Consider the following 14942-nt stretch of genomic DNA (forward strand, 5'->3'; position numbering starts at 1 on the left):
TAGTTATTATTAAATAAATTAAATTAAATTATTAACATATTGCTGGAAAAATGACAGATCCCGGCATAATCCTCTACTCTTGCCACCACCTTCGGTCACAGGCACCAGCTTCAGTCGTCATCGCCGACCATAGATCCAATACCACATAAATTACCCAAAACTCAACACACTAAATATACATCTAAATCCAAACGTGTAACTCAAATCCAAAACCAAAATAAAACCTGAAAATGATGATCAATCCTAAAACAAAACCAGATTCAGGTGAACCCCCCACCCTTTCGTTGGTAGCACAAGAACACCCTCTTATGCCTTTACTGCTTCACGCCGATCCTATGGTGTTCTAGTTTTTGCATTTGAAACCACATAAATCAAAATGTTTGAATCCCAATTGATGATGAATCCTATAAATTGACTAATGGACTGTGGTCTGGAAGACAAAGATCAAATTTCTTTGAAAATGAAGAAGATCGATGATGAGAAATCAATGTTTGAAACCCAAAAATCCAGTCTAGAGACCAACAATATCAGTGATAAAACCGAATTGATTTTTGTTCTATGTGAGAGAATGGGAAATTCAGTGGGTTTGAACTAAAGAAAGGGAGTTGATGTTCACCGGAAGACGATGTCTGCAAACAAAGCTGGTTTGATGGCATTGATTGTCGGAGGTTGTGAAGTAAGTACCATCAGTGAGATGAGAGATAAGGGGGAGAGAAATAGTGGTTAGTTTTCGCCATCGACATCCACCATCCCTGCTTTCACATCTCTCGATCTCCAAAAAACCCCAATTGATCTTCAAAAACCCTAGAACCTATCTTCACTGTTGCCATAGTTTTTTTCCCACGAACATGAACAAAAAAAAGGAGGTGTAGAAACCCTAGTTCCCGTCGCCAACCGCCATGGTTGTGCTTTCTACAATTTCCGATATAGAAGGAAAAACTGATGTGTGAAAACTCTAGATCCCTTACAGGTTGTGCGCTCGTTTGAGAAGGACAGGAAAATGAGAGAGGTGAAGCGTGAGCTTTGATGGGAGGGGATGAGGAAGTGGACCCATATATTTAATTAATATATTTTGTTCATATTTAATTAATACTTTTTTAAAAATCTAATAATTTAAAAAAGAATAAAAGAAATCAGTAAGGGTAAATCAGTCTTTTTAGAACGGATATGGACCAAACGTGCAACAAAAATATCAAGTAAGGACGGTCCGAGTTAAAATAAAATTGTTAGGGACGAAACACACAGATTACCCTAAACCACAGGGACCATCCGTGTAATTTACCCATAATAATACAACAAGATATTCAAATATTTCTTAAGAAAGTCAAATTGTTTTATGTGAATAAGACATAATCCTGTCGGTGTCAGCGGGTTACACCGCTCGTATATGACTGAACTGTGGACCGGGTTTCTGCATTGGAATCGAACCGTTTAGCGTTTGTCCCCTTTTCTCTTTTACTCCTCATGTCGTTCCATAAACCCTAAAATTCTTCAATCAGATTCCAATATACGTTAAGGGTTCATGATTGATCCAAGAATCTGCCAGTGATGATGAAGCAAGACTCGAATCCAACTACCACCACCAACCACCCTACATTAGCCACCGTCTGCGGCCACTGCGGCGTCGAAGAACGGAAGCTTCTCCACAATGTCCGTCTCCGAGGTAACTTCCGACGCCTTTGCACCACTTGCGTCCTCCGTCTCCACACTCAGTACTTCTGCCCCGCTTGTCTCGGCGTCTACGAGCGTTCTCCTCCCGTTGACGCCGTCGTTTGCTACAAATGCTACTCTTCCTCTCACCCTAACTGCGTCTCCTCTCCACCTGTGAGCTCAATCGCATCTTCGCGCGGATCGTCCCCTTGTTCATCCTGTTTAAACCCTAACGCGCTTGTTTTGAATCTCAATAGACTGGAAAACGGGACTAGGACTGGTGGTAGGGCGATCGATAACAATGCGGCGAGACTATTATTTGCTGCAGGGAGGATAGCGTCCATGTCGATGAATAAGGCGGAGGTGGCCGCATCTACAGAAGCCGAGAGGAGATCGAAGGAGGCAGCCTATACGAAGAAAAGAGCAAGGGAAGCTCTCGATCATGTTGTGTATCTAATGGTAAAGGAAAAGAGAATCGCTGTTGAAACTAATAAGAGAGTTGTCACTGCAAACAACAGCGTTGCCGCCACTGCCGCCACACCAGTGGCGGCAGCGGTGGTGGTAGATGCTAGTGTTGTGAATAACAAACTCGATGCTTCAAATGAGGTCTTGGAAGCTTTGAATGCAGTGGAGATAAAAGAGAAAGGAAGGAAGCTGCAAGAACAGGGTAATGGAGTGGTCGTAATGGATGTAGATGTTGTTAATGGTAAAGGTTCAGGGGTCAGTTCTAATTCTGTTTCTGAAAATGGATCTGTGAAGACTGATCAATTGGGGAAGGTTGTCAATGGTGTAGTTCCATCAATCGGCCATGAACAGACTCAAGAAAAGATCCATTCTATTGAGGAAAGCACTGTGAGCAACCCAAAGCTTTGAAAGAGAAGATTGAAGATTGAAGCTAGTAAGTAAGTAGCTTTTGCAAAAAGGTTTATCTTTTAGTAATTTAACCTGTATTTCATCTGAATATTTGCAGGTAATTTCTATGTACAACACAAATTACTGGATAGTTGGTGAGATTAGGTTGTGATGATATGATTGATCTATGGCAACAAGCAAAGTGATTCATTATGGTAAAGGAGCATTTTTTTTTCTTAAAGTTTTTATCTTGATTATATAATATGTGAGAAAATGTGCCATTTTATGATGAATGTGAGCTCTCTTTTGTTGAAAGATTTTTTATGCCTTCAATCTAGTTGTACATTTGGGATTAGTGAATTTAGTTGTTCCTTTTTTTACAATGAGTTGTTTGGATTACACCCTTTTTGCCTAAATATAATGGTTAAGATTTTGCAAATTGCCTACAAGTCAAAGTATATTTAGCTTTTTTGTGGTTGCCTTTGTTCTTGATTGTTTGAAGGGTAAATTTGATAGAATTTTTTTTTTCAAGTAGCATCTTCTTACTTGAAACCACTTTTCTATTTTGTTAAGAAGGGTTAAATCTTACACAGCTTTTACTATTATAATTGGGTAGATTTTTCAAAGTATAGTAACCTGATTTTTTTTTGAAAGTAGAATGTTATTATTGGGTATTTTTTTCACAAAAAAAATGAAATTACATTGTTAAGGAATATGTAATTAATGGGAATTATGAAGAACAACTTATTTGTACACACATAAAAGTTTTATATGTCCAACACATTGACACTATATGTTTATGTTTATGTACACTATTGTATCCTTTGTAATGAGTTTTTCATCTTTTATATGTTTATGTAGATTATTCTTGAAATCTTGTTATATCATTTTGAATCCTATTATCTTCAATGCTCTTTTCCTTAAATTAGTATTATGAATTTTTAAGATTTCCGTTTTAGATGGTCATAATTTATGTAATATCTGTCTAATGGATATATTTGATATTCTCATATACTTTGAGTTTTTGGCTTGATAAATTTTTAGTGTTTTTTTTTGGTTTTCAATATATTTGACTTTTTTGGATGATAATGAATTTGATTATTCATGACATGTGTACTAAATATATTGTATAATAAAAACAAAATACACAACTTATTTTGGGATTTTTTTTTTTAACTACCCAAGGATTTGCAGAACTAATGATGTCAGATGTTATCGATGCTCAAAAGTAAAAAAAAAAAAAAAAGATACATAAATGACAAAACAGTGGGAATGGCTGTTGTAAACTCAAAATTCTCGAGCACAATTTATCATATTTTAAAAGTTAATAAAGTTTATCAAAACTCACATATGGTTTCATAATCTGAGAAAATGATAAACTTGTTCTCTTTGTTTATAATAATCTAAGATCTTAATTTGATTCTTAACTAAGATAACAGTATAAAAACTAATAGGAGTATATCAATTTCATTGTGTAACTACTTGAGATCTTTCTCCACACACATCTAAAGGGAATAGAGTATGCGATGGAAATTTTTTATTTTATTGGGATTGTTATATGAGATGAAAGAATGAAGTATTGTGTTTTCAAATTTATCCCAAATAGGTCTCTTTGAAGCTTGTGAACGATTAATGAAGTTTTTCATGTATCATTACTCTACAAAACAAGTTAATACACAAACACTATTTTGATGATGGCATAGAAAGCGAGTAATGCATCATGATTTAGCAGAGAGTTCTAGTATTTGACAATGGATTTTCGGTGAAGATCCGAAGTCTTCCAATAAGATCCTCTCACAAGGTTGTAAGAGTGAAATGAAATCAATGAATTTTGAGAAATTAAATATCCTCTTACCTTTTGATCCTACGTATCCTCCTATCAATTTAAAAGATAACATGTGTCATGTTTATTAAATCTCATTAAATAAGCATCAAATGTTGCATATGTCACCATTTCATTGGGTATGAGGATATGTAAGAACAAAAAATAGGAGGATATTTAATTTCTCATGAATTTTTTATGAATATCCAAATCGTTTTCAAAGTAGTTACATGCCTTTATTGCGTCATAAACTCTTGAAAAAATAGCCTAAATTTTTTCACCACTTTTAAATTTATCATAGTATTCATCACTTTAAAATTTTTTCACCATTTTTATATCAGAGCCTCTACAAGAGAAAATACTTACAGTCAACTGAAAGAACTCAAGTATATTTATTATACCTTTTCAGAAAATTTATTTATAGTTCTTAGTGTTACTCAAATATGAAAAAGAAACTATAAAAAATAAGTTTAGTTTTTCATAAAATTTATTTATGGGTCGAGTGTTACTCAAATAATAAAAAAATATGAACATAAGTTTAATATTATTTAAGATAAATGTTCAAATGAGAACCAAAAAAGGTTAAGAACCGTAAGAACCTCTAATTTTGGATGTTTATAAAGGGTTTAGGGTTTAGGATTTAAGATTTAAGGTGTTTATAAAGGGTTTAGGGTGTTTATAAAGGGTTTAAGGTTTAGGGGTTAGGGTTTAGGGTTTAAGGTTTAAGGTTACCCTAAACCCTTTATAAACGTCTAAAGTTAGATGTTCTTATCTTTTTTGGTTCTCATTTGAACCACTCCTTATCATTTAAAGTGGTGAAAATTTAATTTGTAAATTTACAAGCAAAAAAACAAAAACTTAGTTTTTTTTTATTTTTATTTTTTTTATTTTTAATTTTTTTTGACTTTTGACTTTGGTAAATCATTTGATCCGATGCTTTTACAATCCACATCTACTTCCTTCATATGACAATATTGGCAAAAACAAAATGTTACTATCTATCCATCGCTGACATCCTCATAAACACCAATCTTATTTTTGCTTTGTTACTTATTCGGAATTTCACATAAAATATGAAGGTGTCAAAGACTCAAAGTAACGAATGGTCCCTATGGTTTGAGATAATTTGCATGTTTGGTCTCTAACTTATATTGTCATTTGCATATGATTTTAGAGATAATTTGCATGTTTGGTCTCTAACATATAACACCCCGAATTAACAAAATATTGTAATTCAATAATATTTGAATATAAGGATCCTTCACAATAACGTTCATCACAAGCAAAACTTCTAAGAAAATTTCAAAGAACCATCAACAACGATGTTCTTGATCTATTAACAGTATTAGTTCTAGAATTTGTGCACCATACAACCACGAAATAAAGACCAAAATTACAAAAAGATTCCAAAAGGACCTAAAAAATCAGTTAAACAAAAGGGACAAGATTTGTTATTTAATCCACTACATTATGAATATCTAACTTTTTCAATGAATCTATAATCCCATGTGTAAATATGCAAACATGTATTCTTTACAAACAACATTTGTAAATTTTTGTCTCATTAACATAGTATCAGTCCAATACATATCAAACATAGAACAAGACTGTCTATTCATCTGTGTGACATTATCATTCACCAAAACCTTCAGAAAGTATGTTACCAATTTCATCTTGCGTGTCACCTTTCACCAATATTTCACTACCACCTGAATTAATCAACAACCGATGGGTCCCACCATCCGGGACCCAACCTTTCTCCAACATCACATCCAATAACCACCGCCCTTCATCTTTATACCCTTCTTTCCAAAGACCATTTATCAATACCCCATAAATTTTAGGATTCACCACTTCATACTCACAAACCAACTTATTAATCATCTCCAAAACCATATGCAAATGACAATTTCGCCCCAAAAATGAAACCGAATCCTCTAATATTTCCATACTAGGCCACAACCCTTCATCCACCATTTTATTAAGAAAGAAACCACATTTGGTCACTTGATTATGCTCAATTGTGCTCTTTATGAGCTCGTTATAACCTTCTGAATCTAGACAACAACCCTCTATCACCATTCTTGCAAAAACAATCAAAAGATAGTTTTTTTTTGGGATTTTGGAGAGACTTTTCAGGATGATATTGTAATCTGAATTAGAACAATACATACCGGAATAATAAGCAAGTGGAATCATGTCAATTGCTTTGTTTAATTTCCCATTTTGACATAATCTCATGATCAGAATACTGAAAGAAGATGGATTTAACGTGCATTTGTTTAATGACATGTAGTGAAACACATCTATGGCCTCTAAAATCTTGTTATTTTTGCAGAGGTTTTCGATTAGAGTGGCGTAAGAAGAAGAGTCTATGACCCAATGTTCTTCACGAACATGGTGAAATAAGTTGAGGGCATGATTGATTTCTTTTGGGTTACATTTTGCGATAATGAGAGCGGAATAAGTGAGGGAATCAGGGGTAGAACCGGAAACTATCATTCTACTGAGAGCTTTATAAAGGGTATTACTTGTTGGATTCTTGGTAAGATGGCTTATGAAAATATTCCATGAAAGAGTGTTGGTTATGTTCTTCTTCATCATTTCTTGAAATAAATCAATCGCTTCAAGAAAATTACCAGATTCACATTCACAGTAACATTTAAGAAGAACATTATATGGATTTGCTTCTGTAACTTGATTATCTTCAAGAAATGTTTTTGCCTCGTTAAACTTGTTCAATGTACAAAACCCATTAACCAAATCAAGAAACACACAATCTGATGGCTTCAAATCAAGATTTATCATCTCCTGGAGAAGATTTAAGGCATCATCCATGGATAAGTTCTTGGAGAAATAATGTATCAATGTCTCATAAATGGATACATCTGAGAGAATCTTGGAAGTTTTCATCTTTTCAAACAATCTCAGACCGATTTTGTGTTGATTGTTTTTAAACAATAAGGGTATGATGTGGGAAAAGAACTTCGATTCAAGATCACACACATTATCCAGAACTTCATTTAAAACAAGAAGAGCTTCATCCATGAGGTTTTTGCCAATAAGACTACTTACCATGATGTCATAAGTTCGGCTATTTGGGCAGCATCCCTTCTTCTGCATTCGATTATATTGATCTAGAGCTGCATCAACCCGATCTGCATCAAATAAAGCTTCCAAGAGGTGATTCAAGGTTTCGATTGATGGAAGAATGTTTGTTTTCACCATCTCTTTATATACAAATAGAATAGACTTAAGCCCTTTCTTCTCTTCCACAAGAGCACCTAATAAGCGATTAACAAAAGAAATTGAGGGCTTATAGCTGAATGAATTGAGTACAGAAAGAACCCGTAAAGCTTCATCGAGCCTATGATAGGTAATGAAGTTATCAAGTAGTCGTAAGAGAGCTTGTTCTGATTCCGGAAATTGAGCTTTCATCATTTCATTACAAAACCCCTCCATTTCATCGACTCTAGAAGCCATTCCCAACCTCATAATTATGTGATAATACGTATCAGAGGTGTTTTGAAACCGGTTCTGTAGGGAGGCCCATTTGAACAATCGCAAAGAAGAATTCAAATCGTTTGTGGAAGACAGTATATGAATTAAGGTTTCGGGATGAAGCTTACTCTTCAAGGATTGGATTTTGGCTTCATATTCGGCGGAATTCGGTGGGTTTTGATCAGTCCGAGGGTTTGTTTGGATGTAATTGGCACCAGATACTGAAGAAAGATATGCATTTAAGTGAGCCCCTAACGAAATTCTGCCAGGAAGTTTCAAATATGGGAGCTTGGCAATCATGGAAGGCACTCATGAGCACTTGCAACTGGTGTAGACCATTAAATCACTTACAGGTATCAATGTGTTCTCGAAATGTTAAGGATTGATGGCGGACAAGGGAAGTGACGAGTAGAGTAGCGACAGAACCCTAACCCAGTCGATTGCTCACCTTTTTCTTGTATTAGAAACCATTTTCTTAAAAGAACGTTATTTTGAGATAGATACTCGAATCCCTCAAACTAAATATCAACTTGTAAGGTTCCAAAAAAGTTTCATTTTTCAATTAATAAAACATTATCTTAAAACATCAACATAATTCTCATAAAAGATCAAGTGTATCAAAACATCACAAATTATCAGAGTTATCATGAAAATGTAGAACTATATCGTGTGTGCACTGCAATTACCCCGAACTCTTCCCGTTTGCACCAGAAGTATCTGAAACATAAACTGAAAACCGTAAGCACGAAGTTTAGTGAGTTTCCCCCAAATACCACATTCCACACGTATAATGGACGATGAGTATAACAGGCCCCGCCTTAACTCATAATATGGGTCCCGCCAACAGAGTATAGTAGGCCCTGCCCTAACTCGCATAACAGGCCCCGCCCACCGAGTATAACGGGCCCTACCCTAATTCGCATAACGGGCCTCGCCCAACATACATACATACAATTATAACAAGTAATAGCATACAAAATATCCATCGGGCCCCACCCACTAAGCATACTAACACATACACATGCGAAAGTCACACGAACATCTAGCATCTTATCATAATAAACCATGGGTCGGCATTGGTGCCTTCGACCCACTAAACACAGTTAGGAAGACTCACCACAGAATCTGAACAAAAGCTAATGAGGTCCCAACTCTGAATCTTAGCTCTAACCGATGCCTAACCATCAAAAGACAAATTCTTAAATATAATCCAAAATACCCTTTGGGTCAAACTAAGTCAAACGGTCAAAAAGGTCAAGAAAAGTCAACTCAACTGACCACCATGTCGTGGTACCCTTGTACCACGTCGTGGTGTGGAATACAACAAAATAGTCGCGACCTGCCCTGCCACCACGTCGTGGTAACAGGGTTTTCAGCAGCTTAATGCATTCAGCCACTTTCTTCGGTTCCAAAGGGTCTTTGGTTCGAAAAAAGGGTCTAGATGGATAAAGTTTCCAACTTTATCCAATAGAACCCTCCATAATGTATAGATCTCAAATTTAAGATCCAAAACACTTCATGGCTTAAGCAATAATCATCCAATCCAAAAGGTTACTTGACCAAAAGCTTCAAAAGAGTCTCTAACACCAAACACACCATAAAAATCGGTGCTTTTCAAACAAGCATGTCTTAAAATCTTATTAGGTCAAAAATAGGGCAAAAGGCCAAGATTCCATGCATGGCCTCAAAACTCAATTCTAAACTAGATCCAAAGAGAGAAATGCTCCAAATGTACTAGAGATTCATAAAGTTGCAAGCTTTATGAACATCAACCATCCAAGGGAGCAAGACATAGAGAAAAGTGGGCAAAATCCATAGATTCATCCATTAACTCATAAATATGAAGACTTTATACCTTCTTGAGATGCTAGAGGAAGGTAAACTTTTGGATCTTCTTTGTCTTGGACTCCTAATGTGTTCTTCCACCACCTTCTTCCTTCACAGGAACCAAATACATACACTTTAAGGCCAAAAACACAATGGATCTAGGGTTTGCAAGGAACGATTTGGAGTGATGGAGGCTCAACCCTTAAACTTTAGGGTTTTCCCCAACAGCCACCACTACAACTCGGCTAAATCACCACGTCATGGTGGTTCATTAAACCCCATGGCCCAAAACTCATCACCATGTCGTGGTGAGGCTTCACTACGACGTGGCCTTCAAAATGTAACATCCTGACTCCCAGGTATTATATTTTATTAATTTGAATGCTTGTGAATTGAGCAACTCGACGAGTTGGAGGCCCCAACTCGTCGAGTAGGGACGGATTTGGCCGCGTGGGTTTAATGATCAACACGACGAGCTGGAGGGACTAACTCGACGAGTTGGAGCTGTTTGATGAAAGACTAATTTTCAGGGTTAGTGTCCTATTTAAAGGACCTTAAGCCTCATATCTGCCTCCCTTGTCACCTTAACGCTCTGTGAGAAACCCTAGACCAGTTCCACTCGTTGTGAGAGAGACAGAGATTAATGTAGCACCTGGTTCTTAGTACGTATTCTTCTATTAAATTCTTTAAAATATTTTGCATTTTGGCCTTGGAGTCGGCGAGTTGAAGGACAAACTCGCTGAGTAAAAGCGGGATGAGACACGGGGTTTAAGCAATGGACTCGACGAGTCGGGTCCCAGACTCGGCGAGTAGGCCCTGTCTGGACAAAAACCCTAATCCGAGGGTTTGCACCCTATTTAAACACCTTAACTTGGCCTCCTTCGTCCCATTTGCTCCCAAAAGACCCCCATAGCAAACCCTAGCCGTTATTGAAGCAATCTAATGCATTTGGAGTGATTTTGGTGACTTTGTGCTCCAAGGAAGGAAGGAAAATCTTGAAGGATCAAGAGAAGGCTAGAAGGATCCATTTTTTTAGCATCATTTGCAGTCTACAGAAGGTATAAAGTCTATACCTTGCTTGTTCTTTTGATAGATCCCATTTTGTGGAGTTATAGGACTTTTCTAAGCCATTTTGGTCACCAACCATGATTGCAAGCATGGTTGGAGGTTGATGTTTCGGATCTAGGCCCTTAGAAGAGTTACAAGGCAGAAAGGAGTGGCTTTTGCACTCAAAGAATCCCCCATGCATTGTAAGGGCTTGTTTTAGGACCTTTTGAGCTCAAAGTCCCATGCAAGCACGTAAAGGTTGTAACTTTACGTGCTAGATTGATTATAGAAGCATAGATCTATCCTTTGATCAAGAGTTGTACATCAGAAATGGAAGATTTAGTGAAAGTATGTGGCAGACTCAACGAGTCCATTCTTGGACTCGGTGAGTCCAAGGTTTTGTCCCATGTCAATTGTGGGTCAAAAGGACCCAGTCGAGTGTGGGAAGGTTTTAGGGAGTCCCGGGGAGTGACCCAACGTTCTGGACTAAGCCAATGTTCTGGAAATTCATGGGACTCGGTGAGTGCATGAGCAGACTTGGCGAGTCCAAGGCAATCTTCTTATGGATGAAGATGAACTCGACGAGTTGCTCATGCAACTCGGCGACTCAAGGACAAGACTTGCTGATCAGTTGAAGATGAACTCGACGAGTTGCTCATACAACTCGGCGATTCGGATGAAGATTCAGTCGATGTTCAATTAGAAGGAAAACTCGTCGAGTCATCGCCTAACTCGACGAGTAGAGACGGGTATGAAGACAATGGATGGATAGGACTCGGCGAGTTGGCGAGCCAACTCGGCGAGTCAGGTCAACTGGAAGTCGACTTTGACTTGGACTTGGACTTGGTCTCAGGGGTAAAATGGTCATTTTACCCTAAGAACAGTTAGCAGTGTATGACTAAGTGTTTTGTGGGAATTATAGCCAGAGGAGTTCCAGAGCAGCAGCGGCAGCAGTCAGAGGATTCCTGCGCAGATCAACAGCTACTATGAGGTGAGTTACCTTCCAGTAGCGGTGGGTCTATGGGCACAATGCCGGCCTACCGCTAGGAGTTGTATGTTAGATGATTGTCTTTGTGATATCATCTAGGTTTGCTACTACCTGATATGTTATATGCTAGCATGATATGTTATATGCAAGAATAGTAGAGTTCGGTTGTTAGGACCGAAGGGTAGTTGGACACCCCAGATACGTCTGACAATATATGATGATATGTTTATATGCTGGCATGATTTGGTTTATGCGTTAGTGGTAGTAGGAAGGGAATAGTCCCCAAGTTAGGTTGTTAGGACCAAAGGGTAGCTCAGGCACCCCAGATATGCCTGATAATTTGTTATGCTATGATATGTGATAGTAGTAGTAGTAGTAGGGGGTGGAATAGTCCCCAAGGTTCGGTTGTTAGGACCGAAGGGTAGTCAGCACCCCAGAACAGCTTGACATGGGTTGGTCAGCACCCAAAATGGCTTGAGACAGGTAGGACGACACTCAGAATGGCCGCATGGGTAGGTCGGCACCCCAGAATGGCCGTACCGGGTAGGTCGGGCACCCCAAAATTGCCTGGCAGTATGTATGTGATTGTATGGTATGTGGTACGATGGGGGAACTCACTAAGCTTCATGCTTACAGTTTTCAGTTTTGGTTTTAGGTACCTCTTCATCGAAGGGGAAGGAGCTGGCGCGGTAGCGGCACATCATACACACACTTCGTTTTCCGCACTATGAGATTGTTCTGGGATTTGTACTCTGACATTATGGAAGTTTTCAAGCTTTGGTTTTCAGAAACGAAAAATGTTTTATGAAATGATATGATCAAATGATGTTTATTCACAAATGTTTTGCAAAGTATTTATTTAAAAATGAAATTTTTGGACGTGAAAATTGGGTCGTTACAAGATGGTATCAGAGCCCTGATTTAAGGGATTCGGACACACCTTCGGGGGTTTCTAGACTCAAATCGAGGGATTAAAAGATTTTATAAGAAAAGGGTTTTCTAAAGAATAAGACAGAAGAGTTTTTGAGAAAGAACAAGTGTGTGATGTGCGCGACCGGCCGAGCTCAAGTAAGTATTCCCTAAAGTACCCATACAATGTTATGCTATGTTTATCAGTTTCAGTAGAATAACATGCTAGAATAGGACTAAGGATCTAGGAATGATGCCTTATGTGCCTGCTTTATGTGCTTCAGCTTATGAGAATTGCATGCTAGTATTGAGTAGACATCAGTAGGATAGCCTGTGTAGGTTATGCCTGATAGTATGAGCTTAGCATTGCATGCTAGTGCAGTCTCTCATTATGAGAAGAGATTCGCTTGAGTAGTTTTCCTACATCCAAATGCTGCTTGCTTTGTGCTTTGTGGGACTCTGAGTGATGGGAGTCAGCCATTAGGTGAATACGTCACGTCACATGCGGTTAGGGTTGAATAATCTCAGAGTGCTGGATTTGACCCTATTGCGTAGCTCTCGTTTGAGTCTAAGCGTTGTAGGGACGATTCTTTTACTTGAAGGATTATCCGAGCCTCACTGCATGTGATGGTATTCAGGTAATGACTAATTGGCATTACAAGGAGGCCTTCAGCAGTTGAGGACCGGATTAGGTGGAGTCACATATTTTCCCTAGGGTAAGCCTAGGATGAGGATAGCAGTGATCAGCAGTGGTAAAAGGGATCTGGTGGAGTCAAGGCAGTCCTCGAGGAAGGTATGGATAGATGTGGAAGGTAGTATGAGCCCGTACTACTGAAAGCAGAGGATCTGTACCCGAACTGAGGAAGGCCGAGACAAGACTAGGGAACTTGTAGAGGAGGTGATCCCTCAAGATGTATCAGTATCACTAACGGTTGTTATTATGTATTTGAAGAATGGTGGTACTACGTCCGAGGCCAACAGTTGGAAGTTCAGGAGAGGGATCGGGTTCGGGATCAGGTTTTGAGCCAGTAGATGAGAGGCTACGCGAGAGGCATCCTTGAGTCGACCCCTATCATCTTCGGGTCGATCAAGGAAGGGATAGTTGAGCTGATGGAGGATCGCCTTAGGGCGTTCAGGAGTGATATGGCGTCTGGCCAGTCGGGATCCCGCACACTGTCCTTTAAGGACTTCAGGGGCAGCGGTGCACCGGATTTTCACGGGGCGAAGGACCCCATTGTGACTAGACGATGGATCGCAGACATTGAGTCTGCGCAGTTGACCAACTTCTGCCCCGAGGGGTCGAAGGTACAATTTGCAGTAGGATGTTTGAGGGACTGGGCTAGGGATTGGTGGGAGTCGGTTGGTGACTCTCTAGGAGCCTCGGCTGTTGAGGCTATGATATGGTCAGATTTTGTGACCCGGTTCCGAGCAGAGTTTGCACCAGCTGTAGAGCTTCAGCAGCTGGCCAGGGAGTTTTTGGACACGAGGCAGACTATGGAGACTGTGGTGGAGATCACCGCCAAGTTCCGGGAGGTCATTGCTGGTGCCCCAATATGCCGGGGATGAGGATATGAGGAGGACCCGCTATCACGACATGCTGCAAGCCGACATTCGGGATCATGTTAGTTTTTCAGTTTGCCCTACCCTGGATTCCATGATTGCCAGGGAAAGGGAGAGGGAGATCGATCTGGAGCATGTCCGGAAGAGGAAGGTAGAGGAGGGGCAGACGACAGGGGCTTCGGGGAAGAAGCCCAAGGGATCAGATGGTAGGCCGAAAGGCCAGTCAGGATAGGGCCGCTGCAGGAAATGCGGCAGGCCACATGAGTGGACGTGCAGATTGGGATCATCGGGCTGCTACAAGTGCGGCAAGACGGGGCACTTCAGCAGAGATTGTACCGCCCCTGCACCTGTTATTCAAACATCTGAGTTGTTGTGTTTCCACTGCAACCAGAGGGGCCATAAGAAGGCCAACTGCCCCCAGTTGATAGCAGCAGCACCAGTGAAGGCGCCAGCTCTAGCGACCCTGCGGATTACAGATGGCCGGCAGGGCAAGGCAGAGGCTCCAGTGGTGAGGAGTCGGGCATTTCAGCTGACGGCCGAGGAGGCACGCACTGCACCCGAAGTGGTGATAGGTATGATCTCTTATTTATGTTCTATGAGTCGCTGCTGTGATTTTGATATATGATGTATGTGCTCTGCTTAGGATCGTTCCATGTGAACGGTATACCGGTGCAAGTATTGTTTGACTCGGGCGCTACCCGATCATTTGTCTCTCTTGCACTTAGCAAGAAGTTTTCTGAGCCTTCGGGCATGTTGGATTGCCCTTTAGAGGTAGAGATTGCTAAT

The 14942-nt window shown here is 39.6% G+C and overlaps 2 protein-coding genes across 3 annotated transcripts; one reads left to right on the forward strand and one right to left on the reverse strand.

Moving 5' to 3' along the window:
- Positions 1-1397: 1397 nt before the first annotated feature.
- LOC111898446 (uncharacterized) lies at positions 1398-2901 on the forward strand. 2 transcript variants are annotated; one of them, XM_023894354.3, is made up of 2 exons: positions 1398-2552; positions 2621-2901. In XM_023894354.3, exon 1 carries the CDS (start codon positions 1549-1551, stop codon positions 2521-2523), a length of 975 nt encoding a protein of 324 aa, XP_023750122.1. In that variant the 5' UTR covers positions 1398-1548; the 3' UTR covers positions 2524-2552; positions 2621-2901. The 2 variants fall into 2 exon arrangements, with proteins under 2 accessions (XP_023750122.1, XP_023750121.1); XM_023894353.3 differs by having other exon boundaries at positions 1400-2548.
- Positions 2902-5835: 2934 nt separating this feature from the next.
- Positions 5836-8339, reverse strand: LOC111898445 (pentatricopeptide repeat-containing protein At3g53700, chloroplastic). Its single transcript, XM_023894352.3, has one exon. It carries the CDS (start codon positions 8123-8125, stop codon positions 5957-5959), a length of 2169 nt encoding a protein of 722 aa, XP_023750120.1. The 5' UTR covers positions 8126-8339; the 3' UTR covers positions 5836-5956.
- Between the last annotated feature and the right edge of the window lie 6603 nt (positions 8340-14942).

The sequence above is a fragment of the Lactuca sativa genome, chromosome 7 (genome assembly GCF_002870075.4).
Source record: "Lactuca sativa cultivar Salinas chromosome 7, Lsat_Salinas_v11, whole genome shotgun sequence".
NCBI lineage: Eukaryota > Viridiplantae > Streptophyta > Magnoliopsida > Asterales > Asteraceae > Lactuca > Lactuca sativa.

Bases quoted from the DNA above. Each gene is read 5' to 3' on its own strand.
- LOC111898445 (XM_023894352.3), bottom strand. From the start codon at position 8,125: ATGATTGCCAAGCTCCCATATTTGAAACTTCCTGGCAGAATTTCGTTA.
- LOC111898446 (XM_023894354.3), top strand. From the start codon at position 1,549: ATGATGAAGCAAGACTCGAATCCAACTACCACCACCAACCACCCTACA.